This window comes from Homarus americanus, unplaced genomic scaffold (genome assembly GCF_018991925.1).
Source record: "Homarus americanus isolate GMGI-L3 unplaced genomic scaffold, GMGI_Hamer_2.0 scaffold56241, whole genome shotgun sequence".
Classification (NCBI taxonomy): domain Eukaryota; kingdom Metazoa; phylum Arthropoda; class Malacostraca; order Decapoda; family Nephropidae; genus Homarus; species Homarus americanus.
This window is the reverse complement of record NW_024740202.1, coordinates 3,199,663-3,214,581: the sequence shown is the minus strand read 5'-3', so window position 1 is coordinate 3,214,581 and position 14,919 is coordinate 3,199,663. Positions and strand designations below refer to the sequence as shown.

General features: G+C 38.0%; 1 protein-coding gene across 8 annotated transcripts in view; it reads right to left on the bottom strand.

The window, feature by feature from the left end:
• Nucleotides 1-620: 620 nt before the first annotated feature.
• The window catches only part of LOC121875347 (peroxisomal acyl-coenzyme A oxidase 3-like), a 32,727-nt gene continuing 18,428 nt past the window's right edge, over nt 621-14,919 (bottom strand). For 5 of the 8 annotated variants that reach the window (XM_042379873.1, XM_042379871.1, XM_042379867.1 and 2 more), the window contains exons 4-16: nt 14,706-14,852; nt 14,192-14,338; nt 11,865-12,012; nt 9,628-9,802; nt 8,979-9,094; nt 8,607-8,767; nt 8,271-8,393; nt 7,343-7,463; nt 6,297-6,527; nt 5,551-5,717; nt 4,817-4,946; nt 3,613-3,767; nt 621-2,765 (exon numbers count right to left, since the gene is read on the bottom strand). In XM_042379873.1, coding sequence (XP_042235807.1) covers nt 2,661-2,765; nt 3,613-3,767; nt 4,817-4,946; nt 5,551-5,717; nt 6,297-6,527; nt 7,343-7,463; nt 8,271-8,393; nt 8,607-8,767; nt 8,979-9,094; nt 9,628-9,802; nt 11,865-12,012; nt 14,192-14,338; nt 14,706-14,852 — 1,926 coding nt within the window. In that variant the 3' untranslated portion in view covers nt 621-2,660. The remainder of the gene's footprint in view (nt 2,766-3,612; nt 3,768-4,816; nt 4,947-5,550; nt 5,718-6,296; nt 6,528-7,342; nt 7,464-8,270; nt 8,394-8,606; nt 8,768-8,978; nt 9,095-9,627; nt 9,803-11,864; nt 12,013-14,191; nt 14,339-14,705; nt 14,853-14,919) is intronic. The other 3 variants (XM_042379875.1, XM_042379874.1, XM_042379876.1) reach the window with 3 other exon arrangements.

The following is a 14,919-nucleotide window of genomic DNA, read 5'->3' as shown; positions in this document are numbered from 1 at the left end:
AAATAGGGTGGTGGACGAGTGGAACAAGCTTAGCAACTTTATAGTAAGTGATGGAACGCTGGAAAGTTTTAAAAGGAGGCTGGATAGATTCATGGATGATAGAGAGTGGTAGTAACTCTCAACAGGAGCTGCCATGCACAGGCCAACCGGCCTATTGCAGACTCCTTGTTTTCTTATGTGCACCTTAAACACTGAACTCATTAACTTAGGGTGTGGTTGTTGTGTTGGCGACAGCTTCTACATCTTAAATCTATTCATGCCCTAGGGTGGCACTAGGGCCGGCCATCCTCGATTTTTAGGGGCAACCATAATTATTATAAGTAGTACATGTGTAGTGTGTATATGCAAGTGTGTATGTATGTGTACAGTGTTTATGCACATGTGTATGTATGTATACATGTGTGTGTGTGCCAGATAGTGTTATACTGTATACAGTACTGTACTTGAGTTACAGTGGTTCTAGACAACAGGTCAGCCATGTGGAGACCAGAGCTGTCTAGCCATGCACAAGTCACTCACTCACTTCAAACTTGGATATAAAATCTTCACAAATTTCTAAGGGGTTTAAATACATGTGTCTTGGGGAGAAATGATTACCTTAAAACATAAAAAGTGCCATAATCCATGAAATATAATTTATTACAACAGTACACTGAGGGTAAAACCACATTCACTGTAACACACTAAGAATTTTATATATCAGAGTAATGTTACATTTTTACATTACAGGTATTCATTACTCTATACAACAAACTAAGATCAATTTACCCTATTAATTTAACCTCTGCACCATGTTTAGTACTGTATGATGAATTCCATATTTTGATGTAAAAAAATCATAAAATATTTAAGAACCATCACTAAAAATACTGTACTTTAGTTTATTAAGTGACTCTCATTAAATCACTACAAATATACTGTAGATAACTGTACCTTCACAGTAAACAATAAACAAGGTTCAGGGCGTTGAGAGAAGTATACTGCATATACTGTAGATAACTGTACCTTCACAGTAAATAATAAACAAGGTTCAGGGCGTTGAGAGAAAGTATACTGCATATACTGTAGATAACTGTACCTTCACAGTAAATAATAATAAACATGGTTCAGGGCGTTGAGAGAAGTATACTGCATATACTGTAGATAACCGTACCTTCACAGCAAACAATAAACAAGGTTCAGGGCGTTGAGAGAAGTATACTGCATATACTGTAGATAACTGTACCTTCACAGTAAACAAGGTTCAGGGCGTTGAGAGAAGTATACTGCATATACACTAAAACTATCAGGAAAAAGAAAAAGAAATTATTATACAATCAAAACTTTAAACAAAATATCTCTCTCTCTCCCATACTGTAAGTATGTCTAGAAAAACTATTGAAATATTTTAAGACTGAAAAGGAAATAAATAATTCAAGATAATTTTAAGTGGCCAGCATTGTGCATGATTTGTGTTGGTAGGCCTATGGCTTTTACACCAAACATTAAACCATTTCCTTTATTACTATACAAAGTTCAGGGAAATGTAAATACTGTAGAGTAATGAAATAGTAAATCACTTAAGTTAGTGGTGCTTGTTTTTAATAAATACAGAACTGTACATGAGGCCAAGACTTTTGTGCAAACCCCATGATGCTGCCTGGAGGAAGGGAACTGGTCTCTAGCTCACTTATAATGTCTATTATACACATTCCATGATAGTGTTGTGATGGCTTCTCACATAAGTTATTTAAAGGTTTTGTGATCCCTCTTTGTTCTCTCCATCATGCCTTTCTTCTTGAATGTTTGTTACATGTGAACACACAAACAATGGTGAAATTACATGTCACTCGTGGGTTGTTGCATTGCTCTATATTTTGCCAAATATACCTATGTAGTTTGGGTATTTAGGATTGGAGGTTTGATTCTGGGATAATACCAGTCCTTGCAGATGTAAATGGGTACCTAACTTTACATGGGGATGTGAAGGTGGTTGAGTACAAGTGCTGGCAACACTGCCTCCTTGCTTACCAAAGGCTTAACACTGTACAGTATACAGTTTGGTGTATCCACACTGCCCCTAACGAGCAGTCGTGCCTATGGGATCCACTTTAAATTTTTTCACGTGTGTATTTGAAATCTTTAAGGAAATTCTTTACCTGTGAAATAAATGTATGCAAGAGCCGACTCTCGTGGTAAGTGAATATAGCAACTTCTTGTGTGCACGTTTACACCTACAATACATCCATATACAATGTAATCTCCCAGTAACTAATAGATTACCCCTGCTGTCTCCACTGACTCTCTCACATGACAAATTATTTTAATACTGAAATTAGAGGTTTGGTTTACTTTACTATATATCAAAGACACCTTGAAGACTCGCAACTCACTCACCATGAGAGGTAACAATGCTGGTTCTCAATAGAAGACTGTACTGGCTCTATCATCTTGCACAAGTGAGGGAATTAGTCCTAACAATTTGGAAAGTTAAAGGGGCTGGTACAACTAATCTGGAGAACTTTACAAGTGACAGTTTTAGAGTAAGGACAGGCAATGAGAGACAAAGAGGTTAGTGTTATCCTGTACAGAAGATGGAACTTGTATGATCATCCATGACAGACAGATAGCTCTGGTAGGTGATGAAAGAAGGTGGTGTGTCTTACTAAATCACTTGTATCCTAGAGTTTGGAGGCTGGAGAACGGTAGCTCATCTCTTGCCAGTGCTTGGACCGAGTCAAGGCACCTGGGGCAGTGAATATTTCTCTCTTCAGATGTTGGTAAACCTGTGAGTTGAAGAGATAGGATGTACGTACAGTATACTAAAATTTTAAAGTCATCAATTTATATATGTAGGATTGTTGAAGTCAAGTGTACACTCATGAACAACAACTCAGGTGGTATACAAAATAATTTTCATTTGGTGTGTACTGTACAGCGTGCCCGGATAATTCGCGGATTTTTATTTTGCAGTCCTCTATTATTCGCAGATGACACCCTGGATGTACCCAAGAATGTCTGTGGGAAATTTGAACGTTGCTGGCATTTTTGCAGCTGGGACAGGGAGTCATTCATTCTAGAGACAGTAATTTGCTTTATCTGTATTGTAAATATGTGAGTGTGTGTGTGTAGGCACACACACACACATATATATACAATACAGGTAAATGAAATAATTGTCCTAAGGGCAAACACATAAAGGGAATATACATTTCTTTGTACACAAGTAAAAATTACTTTCCCCCCCAGGTCAGCAAATGTTATCGCTGATTTGCTGCCATTTTCAGAACCTAACCCCAGCGAATTTGAAGGGCATGCTGTACTCTTTTTAACCCCCTCACATACACTAAACTTTTTATAAGTTTTCATTCCTGGCATGTTGCATTTCGTGTTCTTTACAAATGCATTCATCAATTTGGTCATCCTACACTGTGTCTGAACCCCGTAGGTCTTCTACCAGGGAGATTAAGTGTGGAGTAAAGTGTAATGTCGTACTTATGAATCTCTTCAGAGTCCGAGATTTTTCAAACTTTGACAAATTGGCAGAAAATTACCAAATAAATTATGTTGTACTTGGTACTATACTACAAAGTGGTACTAAATGTAATTATAAAAAGTGCAGTATACCCTCACCATTCCATCAGCATTTCCTAGTGCTGAATGTATGAAGAAGTCTGGTGGTGCAAAGACATCCACAAGAGCCACGGCATCAGGGAGCAAGTCGCCACACAGACGCTTAATGTGAAAGTGAACCATGAAAATTGTGTTGCCATCCTGGACAAGTCCTCCTGAAGAAAAACCACACATGAGTAAAAACAACACAAGGCTGTTCTGGCTGCCTCACACATCAACAGCTACAACATCCACTTTTACCTAAAATTTATAATCATGCCCTCTATGTTTTGGGTGTTTCATTATACAGTACTGTGCATAACAACTTGTAATTCATCACCATCATCACCATCATCACCACCACCACTTCCATTATCCTCATCATCACTTCCATTATCCTCATCATCACTACCATCATCATCAGAATAAAACAATAGACATTATTTCAAACTTCCAAGTATTTTATCACCAAATCATAGACAAGTGTTCTTACTAGTCTAGGTCTTCATGTTATGCCTTTATTGTACTTTATTCTTCCTCTTCAACCAGTTACAATGTACAGTCCTGTGTGTCTGTTATACCTACAGTAATACCCTACCTACCCTTTTAAGTGTTACATCTTCTAGTTCAGAAATAATTATTCCATTCGACGTTAAACAAAATATTTAATGTGTAAACTTTTTGTTGTTTTGTAAAGGATAGGAACTTGGCCTTAAGTACAGTACTTCACAATGGAAGGTGACTGACTTTTCAAATTGCATCAATACAAATTATTCTCTGTACCTGTACCATATACTCAAGATTGGGTTCTATGACTTCATTACCTATTCTTCACTAACTGTTACCAGTTCTTGGATTATTATCTTGGCTTATACCAAATCAAGTACCGGAAATTTCACTTGATAATAATTCATCTGCCTTTTACTCAAACATCCTTATCTCCTTCTTTCCCTCCACGAATTACTAGAATATTTCATTAACTACTTCACGACGGGGAAGCCACTTTTAATATTTTGTTTGGTCAACGCCAGAGGATTTTATTCAGCACAGAGAGGACCCGGTCTGTACATAAGTGATTAAGACTTCCACACAACAACCCTCTCCAACTCCTCACATTCCTCAATACTAAACCCTCTTTTATTATCCTCTATTTCCCCAAACACTGATTCTCTGCTATAGTACTGTATTATATTATATGTTTAGCAATAACAACAACATATGTTACCTTCTACAAGCTGTGGGAGGAGCTTCTCTAGTTGGGTTAGACCATACAGCGCACACAGACGGTAGAGGACAGGCTGCAGGCTTGCCTCTGCTTCATGGATGGATTCATCAAACCACGAAAGTATTACTTGCTGAAAGAGGACCGAGAATTATTAAACCAAAAACATTTTTACATTTTCACATATGCATTTGTGACATGAAATTAACAAGATGTCTTGGATCACAACAAAACACTTGGATCACTTGAGTGTCTGTGATATAACTGGCTCATTATGAACACCTGTGAATTAGTTTGTGTCATTATGAGTGTATAATTTGTGACCTGAGGTAATTATGTACACCTAGTGTTGTTATGATGCCCTGTGAGACACTTGGCATCATATTATAGACACATGTAAGTTACTCAGCAACATATGAACCCTTGTGATTCAAATGGGATCATCATGAGCACCTGTGGCTTGGGGTAATTATGGGTACAGTACCTGGGGTCATTGTATGCATCCATATTATTAACACCTGTGATTCACAATTGGTCATTATCAGTACCTGTAGGTAATTTAGGATGACTATAAAAAAACTGTGAACCACTGGCACCTTTATGAACATCTGCAAATCATTTGGCATCATTTTGAGCACCTCTGAGTCACTCTGTGCCATTGTGAGCATGTTGGGTTATTATGAGAACAACATAATGATGATAATTACAAGAACATGAAACAAAAGAAGAGTTCTCACCTTAACATACACCAGTGAGAGGGTGTGAGCGAGGTAGACCTGGATGTTGTTGCGGACGGTGAAGGCATCCAGACCAGCAGCAGTGTGGCGCTTGATCTCACTGCTGCCTCTCTGGCACAACCAACACACCAGCCACCGTAAAGAATCCTTGCACACCCGCACCAACTCTGTGGGGATAATTTGAGCCAACTTCAATGAATATAGTACAATGATAACTCAAAGTACTGGTGGTGTAAAGAAGATATGTACCTGAATTAGCCTATACAGTACACAGCTGTTTAACATCATACAAACCCTGATGGTCTTCTTTTCTGTTGTGCTTTATGTAAGGTGAACAATGTTAATAAAGTTACCCAATCCAATTTATCTTTAATTTTTGCATGAGGAGCCCACTGTTCACACACACACTAGGCCTAAAACAGGATCCGCTGATTATAATAAAACATACAGACATGATCTAAGTATTGGTAGTTTATCTCAAGCAAAGTTCAGCAAACACAAAATGTGAGAAATTCAATATGGCCCCATAAGAATTATATTGCACCAGTTGCGGGATATGTCTCTCCGTATCACCACATTGTGGGATACATCCGCCAGGGGTTGGGAATCAATAAATCACAGTCAAGGCGAGCATTGCTATATGACGTAACAGATTGTAAGGTAATGACTGTGAATGTGGCAGGAGGACATAGAATTCTGAGAGGATAAACTCCCAAAACTCTGCTAAAATTGTGGTGCACTCTTACCCTGGTTGGTAGAGTCCTCATCAATGGGAGAAGTCTTCCAAGTGCATCCAAGAATGTGATCCCCTTGATCAACATAGTCCACTGTACCCATTGGGTAGACTGCAGAAACCTCTGACCGCTTCTTCCATACACCTATGAGCCAGTTGCTAGTCTGCTGAAGTAGGACGTTGTTATCGCCCTCATAGGTGCAGTTAGCGTCGTTGTCATCACGTAAGTAACCAAACCCAGCACCTGGTGACGAACAATTGAAATTGTTTTTAGCCTTGGTGTCACAACACAAAACACAAATATTATCATAATGCTTACAAGTTGAATAAAGCAAGGGATATATCTCTATCTCTCTCACACACACACAAAAAGACTGGGTAAAGTCTCTTGTTTGAGGAAGTGGTCGTCTATATTCTGAGACAGTAACAAGTGACATGAAAGACTACAAACCAGATATGAAAGGGGTGGAAGTAGTCAACTGTTAAGATAAATGACCAAGTATACTACACAAAGGTAAATAAATACCTAACATAAATAAAAATAAATACATGAACTTCTGAGCAGCACACAGATTAATCTCTCACTTGACACGGTACAGTACCTCATACACAGTAAGATAGGAAATTACTCGTGTATGGTAGAAAATCAGTAGTACATTACGATACCATTAGTTGATAGGTTATGTTTGTGGACTGGAATATCAGATAGGCAGCTATTTACCCGGTGAGCTGTTATGTAAGACAAACATTTGCTGATCCATGTAGGACTGATTAGCTTTAGTCCATTTCAGAATGTTAACACCAAGGTCTCAAGGCAGACTCTGGCGGGGGAATTATAAAAGTATTTTATCGGTCACTCTTAGTCTTCAAAGAATATTCTCATCAGTTGTACAAATTTCTACAGAAGCACATGTAGTAGATTCACACACATTGATATCATAAATACACTTCACAGTACAGTACATCCAAACTGATGATATATGAGACTATGTGAACCTCTAGCTAATGTTTAAGTGAATAATTAAGCCTGTCTTAGCTGTGTTTACATCCATAACTTACATCTCAAGTAGCCGTGACCACCGCAGGCTTCGCGGCACTCCTGTATGGTGGCCTGAGCTGACCAGCCAGACACCGGCTTACCAGCAGATGACAAGGCATGTATTTCTTGTCCATACAGTGCCTGGCCACAAGGATAGTTAGTAGGATGTGCAATTATATTATAAGTTTGTTTACATAACTTTTTTTTAAATAATATCAGGAATCATGCAGAATGAAACTGAAATACAGACCATTAAGAAATCCCCAGTAAGTGAAAACATTAAATAGTGGTCAGGAACAGTCGCTCATAAAACTACCTTTATGGGGGGGAAGGGGATTTTCAGAACAAACACTGTGACTCTTGTTGTCTCAGTAGGGTTGTCAAAATCCTTCATCCATTGTGCCATATTATTAATTATCTAAATTTTTTTGTAAAGATAGTATTTTGAGAGACTGTACAAAAGAGAAAACAGTAACACAAAATGAACCAAACAACGGTAGGTAAAATGTGTGGCCACTGCAGCTGTCCCACCTTGGGCCATCCTGTGAAACTTTTAATATAAAATTCCTGTCAAGACACTGAAGCTCACCTGGACCTGTACTTCATCAAGACAAGGCTGAAGTGGGAAGAAAAGCAAAGGTTCAGTCGAATCACATTCAGTACATTATTAGCATTTAGTAAAGCAACAACAACGTGGAAAGAAAATTAATTGAATCAGATGGTTGAATGTTTCACTGACTCAAGAATATGACACTTGTAATGGAAACTGGGTTCTGTGCTGGGCCTCCACTCTCAATGGGGGTTGAAAGGGGCATAGGTGAATTTTACTTCCAATGGGGAAATACTGCTAACTGATGGATCACACCGGTATAAGTCTCCTTAGAGTGGTGTGAGGTTATAGAAATGAATAAGTAAATAATAAATGATACACAATAGTAAATGACTCACTATTCTGCCTTTGTCAGAAGCATCAAACATCTCCAGACGGAAGTTAACAAACAGTTTGTTAAAAGCCTTGGTGAAGTTATCCAGTGCGTATGTTGCTGCTATGTGCGGGAACAACCTCCATTGCTGAGAACCAAATAATTTTGTTCATCATTAAGTCAGTGACTTTTTCTGCAGTAAATATTTCATGACAATAAAGAAATATAACTAGCTTACAGGGGATGATAACAACAGCTTCTGATGTACGTATTTACCTTATACAGTAAACACTAAAGTGTTTTGAACTCTTTATTAAGTTTACTCTAACATAATTTTATACCAACACACAATAAGTACAACCTGCAGTGGATACTCAATAACAGGCAGTTCCTCCTCTGCTGGCCCAAACTGTTTGCGGACAGCAGAGTAACGGACAGCAATGGCGAGGGATTTCTTCATGTGCACGACCCCGAAGCCGATAATTGACACACGACCCGTTGACAAGTTGCCCAGGGAAGCTCCTAAATCATTATACAAATAAACTTAATGATAATACCTATATATACAGTAGATTACTTTTCATAATGTGTTAGCATAGACTGACTCACACCAGCTAATGACCCAATACTACCAAGTTATGGGAATTATTTTAGTTAACATAATACAGGGCATAGTCTCAATCATAAAATATCAAGTCTATTAAGAGAGTTGAACGTCTCAAAATATTTTCACCAAATCTTTTATTGGGGTCCTTGTATGGCGTCTCGTAGACTCCCTCCGGTGTTACATCTCCGGTGCGGTTCAAAAGATTCTCTCGAGGGATCGCATAGTGGTCAAACATCATAAGCCTGGTGAAAAAAATAATTAAAAGACTGAATAAATGACTTACTGTACTGTACCTTATTCTCGGTGAACCATGAGGTCTAAACTCCTAAACACTGTCTGTCTTTTGCCTGGGGTCCTGACACTATCCTTACTGATGAGACTTTTTTAATTTAGGAAAGCTGAAGTTTACCCCTACAGCCTCATGATCCAAAACAAACTGCTTAAAATCTAATAATTATTCTTAGCAGTAAACAGAACTAAGTATGTATGGCAGAAAAATTCAAAGACATTGGCAGAACAAAACCACCTAGGTACTGTAGGTGTAGAGATGATGTATTTAAACAGTAAGATCACCACAAAGTGCAAACATTAAACAACATCTTCAAGAGTGTCAATATACACACTCCAACACTAACTTTATCAGGTGTTACTCACTATCCTCTACTCTGAAGCTATTGTTTCATTTATATGTTGTATAAAATGGAACAAATAAAAATATCTACTCCCTAAATAACTTTATAAATTTCCTCACAAGTTTGGGTGATATTAAACTCACCCATTGTCAATTCCATTGAGGCCAATCTTATGTCCCATGTCGACGATGGTGACCCCCGGATATGTCACAAGAGTCTTGGGATTTCTTATTGGGACAAGAAAGCAGTGAAGACCTTGACAAATGCCATCTGGGGTATATAGCTGGGCAAACACAAGGCCATGACTTGCAGTTTTACCTTTGGGATGATCAACAACAGTAATTTGGGTGTTTGTCAATTGTTACCCGTGTTAAACCCTTACCTCAGTGACCAGGCAGAGGTAAGGCCAAGACAAAAAAAGCATTAAAAGCATAATACAGTTATACAATATAAAGATGAGGGCAACCTGCTCAGACCAGCTGAACCTTACTAGTAGTACAGTACAGTACCAGGGTGCCTACTGGCTAAGGGTGTCTACTGGCTAGACAAAAGAAAATTCACTGGCTTTTCCAGGTGTAAATTTGAAAAATTCCAGGTACATTCATACAGTATTACGACAGAATAACAAAATGAGAGGTTTTCAATATGTACTGTAGACACTATTGAGAAATTTCAAGATGATAAAAATTATATTAATGAAGATATTGAAGACCCTTTCGTGACCCACTCCAAGCTTAATGATGAACATCAGCAAAAAACCTTGACTCTCCCCCCCCCATATTTTTCTCCTCGGATTTATGTGATTCACATGGGTCAACCTGGACATTCCAAAAAAGCAGGAAATCCCCCATATTGTTCTCCTCGGATTTGTGTGATTCACATGGGTCGACCTGGACATTCCAAAAAAGCAGGAAATCCAGCAAAAATAAAAGAGTCAGACTCCTGATCCACCTATATGACTCATGATTAATATGTGGGATAATCCACTTAAGTCACTTAATTATAAGAATAATTCATCTCTGACAATACTATAGTGAGACATATAACACACATGAAGAGGATTTCATATATATATAGGAAGTATAGAGAGTAGTACTGTAAAGATAGGAAGCTTGGTAGCGTGGCCGGGGTGTTATTTACTCAGCATCAATACGCTTATCTTATCTCGTATGTCAATAAACATATATTACGTTCTTAACGGGACAACTTGTTAAACACCTCTTCGATACAACTATTTATTAATTCACTCAATGACATGGACACATTAATATCACTATTATATCGGGGTACTAACACATTATGTTTTACATTACTCGACACTGACTCTCAGACACACATGAATGAATACACTTCCCACAGTAGGTAATTCACCCTAGGAATAGTTCTGACAAGACTCACGTGTACCCTGACGTAGGACCAGTGGGTGCTTAGCTGGGCTGCCTCCTATGGGAGGCTTCTGCTTAGCTGGTGACGTCGGGGAGTCTCCCCCCGACTTGGGGAGAGGACGAGCGTGACTCTGAGAATCTCCAGAGTAATGAGCGTCTCCTCAGAATGTTCGAATGACAACCAGAATCAGAATGAGAATGAATGTGGACGGGACTGTAGGGCCTTTATATGGGGTCGGCCCAGCCAGCTTTTGACCTCTAACCAATTATCACTAAACTGGTTAGATCTGGACAGCGTGTTCAGGTGTGATCATGCCCAGGTATCTTGGTTAGGTGAGGTCACCCGCTAATTTAGGTAATTAGCGGACGAGGTCATGTCCCTAGGGTCTTGGGGTGTGTCCACCTGGTATGTGGTGGTACCACGAGGTCTGCAGTGTACACACTGTTAAATGTGATGTAACTCTGGGCTGTAAGCTTTGGTCTGATATTCAATCATTACAATACATGGCAGAATTATTAGTTATAACCTGTAATATTTGGTTATTTGATCACTAACATGACATATGATTATTACACAAACAATTCAGTTCTTGGAGCGGACTATTTACTGAAATTTGTTCCTAAAAATTTAATTATTTACCTATTATAAAGTACAACTTTAATTTAAGGTATGAGTGCTGTAAAAATAACAATATTTTGAAGTTGAACCTAATTCACATAAAATTCCATGTTTATTTGTAAAATCCCCTGGCTTTTCCAGACCAGTAGACACCCTGAGTATAGTACAGTATTTCTTGGTACACAAACTCCATAATAATCAATATTGTTACTAGTGCTAATAACAAAACCTGTACACCATGTAAGTATATAAGATATTCATATACAGAAATACAGAAAAGAAAAATGTGAAATGTGATTTTATGCACATGACTTTGTAAAGACTTGGTTATGAGTGTCATCTAACAGAGCAGTTTTTATTAACTGTTCTCACTTACCCAAGTTTCCAGACCAGCATTTGGCTGCTTCAAAGTCTGGAGTATGAAGGATGAAGCTCTCAGTTTTGGGATCATACCGAGCCTGTGTCCTGAGACCACGAGAGTTAGTCCCATGAGATATCTCTGTTAGGCAGAAACATCCACCAATCTGAAAGGTGGAGATGGTGTCTAACTATCAAGCGTCGTATCACAAGATTCTACAAGATCACTCTACGGTATTCTGGGACAAAGGCACAGTATCTAACTATCAAATTTTGTATCAAAATTCTACGGGATAACTATATTCTGAGTCAGCTCTACAGTAATGCCTCAGTTACATGCAATTTAAGCACTATATACTGTACTCAACTAAAACTATCACCGATAACACACAAAAAACTTCAATACACCCATCTTGTTCATAAGTCATGCTTATTGATGTTTACAAAGAACTTTCATAATTTTTACCTTTGACTCATTTCAGTAATGTTTAAGACAAGCTTTCGTTGACACCGAAATAAATGTTCTAAAATACCGTATATGAACTAATATGTAGTATTGTAAATGTTTGATAGAAGGTTCTGTCTTTATTGGTCAATAATTCAAAGTCATTGGTGGCCATATATTATTTACAGTGCATGGACACTTCCTCACTGGAAAATTCATCATCAAATACTTTGTCACCGGTCTTAATTTGGAGGCCAAGTTAGGTCAAGTTTATACTTTAACCAGTGACAAATTCACCGGTGATGAAATGACATACAAGCATTCTTCACCCAAACTGAACATTTATCTATAAGTTAACATTTTCAATGGTATTTTATCATTATTACCTTATCTTCTACTTTCACTAAAGCAACCTAAATGGAATGATACTTCACCCTCAATGTAAGAAATGTTTTTAAAGCATGAGTCAGCACTGCCTTAGTCTCTCAAAAAGGTTACCCTATATATTACTGGAACAATGAGAACTGAACCTATACATTATCTCATAATAAGTGGCAGACACTTGGGTTGGTGTCATTTATAAGATCTCATTCTGGTTAAATAAAGATGGCAGCAACCCCATGATTTTACCTGCAGTCTAGCTATCAGATATTTAGAGCAATCAGCGGCAATAACACCCTAAGTCAACCTCTCTCACAGAACCCCCCTGGTCTCCTTTCCAAAGTTAACATCCGTGTTCTCGGCAAATCAGGAGATACAATACAGTACAGTACTGAACTACAAGACATGATTCACTACTGCTGCACATACTCTTCTAGGTTTAGTTTTTGGTCAAACTTTCAAATGTTGATATTCTTTATTCTGATACAGTGAAACTTACATATACAGTAATGGACGTCTCTCTATATATAATCCGTAATTGGAGGTTTCGCATCTAACGCACCCTCGATATAACAGACTCTCTCCATAGTCCATTAAATAGAGGTTTCACTACAACTACTGTAATCCCCTCATAATACATGTACACACACTATGCAAGTCCAGTGGGTTTGACACATGCAATCACTGTAGTACTCAAAAGTGATCAGTTGATGTTGAAGCAAGTGTATACAGCAACCAACCCACTGGACTCCATTATACAGGTGTCGATTTAAGTAAAATTAAGCAAAGGTGCCTCATTGCAGCCAGAAAGATAAGCATGTGCCTAAACTCACATCAAAATCTGGCAAACATTACTCTTGGTTTGAACCTTGATGTTGTTTCACCAGCCACTGAAAAACCTGACCTTATGTGCATTGGTAAATCTATGTGGAAAATATGACAAAATATGGCCATAACCTGGTAGTCATCTTGTGGCCTTTTTCAAGTGGGTGTTTATATACAAAGTGTTCAGTTTGTGGTTATTATAGTGAGCCTTTAATACCTTCCATTGGCTGCATCAACTCCAAAACTTAACTACTGTACATCTAAACTTCCACATGAAATCATCGGACTCATACGCTATATCCTGCGTATGATTTAAACTTGGAGTATGATCACCATGACTCAAATTAATTTTTCAAAGTGGAATTGAACAGAAGACTGAAAGAGGATAAAAACTTATACTGATGAATCAAATTTTAAGAAGCACCTGGGTAAGGAGTTGGTTTATACAGTGTTAACTTCACCATCTTCAGAACACTTGTGGTTGAATCTGAGTTACCTGTGAAATGTGATGTACTGTATTGTATATGTGTATGACCCCATCAACTTAACCTCATGCAAGATTGGTTAATGTGTATACCGATACCGTACGCAGCAGCAAAATAAATAACAAAATACATATAATAACATAAAGAGTCAACACCTGCAGTCTAGTCAAGCATAAATGAAAGCATGAAAACTGTAGGGTGACCTCATACCTCCTGCCTCTGCATGGCTTCAATATATCTCACATGATTTGCCGAACCTTGACCAAGAATCCCCAAAATGAAAAAATCTTGGCTGAGAAACTTTTTTGTGGCAAATGACCAGTCATAACCTCCCAGAGTAGCACCATAAGCAACTCCCTGACAAAGAGAATTATAAGGTTCTGTATAGTTATAATATATATATATACTGTACATGTTCTTTGGGGAGGTTGCTGTAACATGAAACTTTCTCTGACAAGCCAAAGAAATTACGTATAAACAAGAGCAGGATGAGGTACTGTAATACATAAACATCGAGAGCTCTAAAAGTTACCAAAAAGACACATTACATACTGAAAGAATGTAAAATCAAGTTGCTGATAGAAGAATTATTAAAAAATAAAATTGTATAGGAAAAATGAGATGAGTTTAGAGTACAACACTCAACACTGAAACGTTTGTCGTTCTTTGCTGGTCAGAGAGATTTTTTTTTACAAAGTTCCCGATTAATAAATATCATACAAACCTCATGGTTGATGAAAGCGTCTACAACTGTATTATGACGCTCTGTCCCAAGTCCAAGAATCGCTGAGATTATGAAGCCCCTTAACAATCCCATTCTGGCTGCCAGCGACCAGTTGTGTCCGCCAAACACAGAGGGCGTGGCAATTGCCTGTTGTTATATACAAGTATACATACAGATCTCTACAATCACAAAAACAAACATTTATGCACCAATG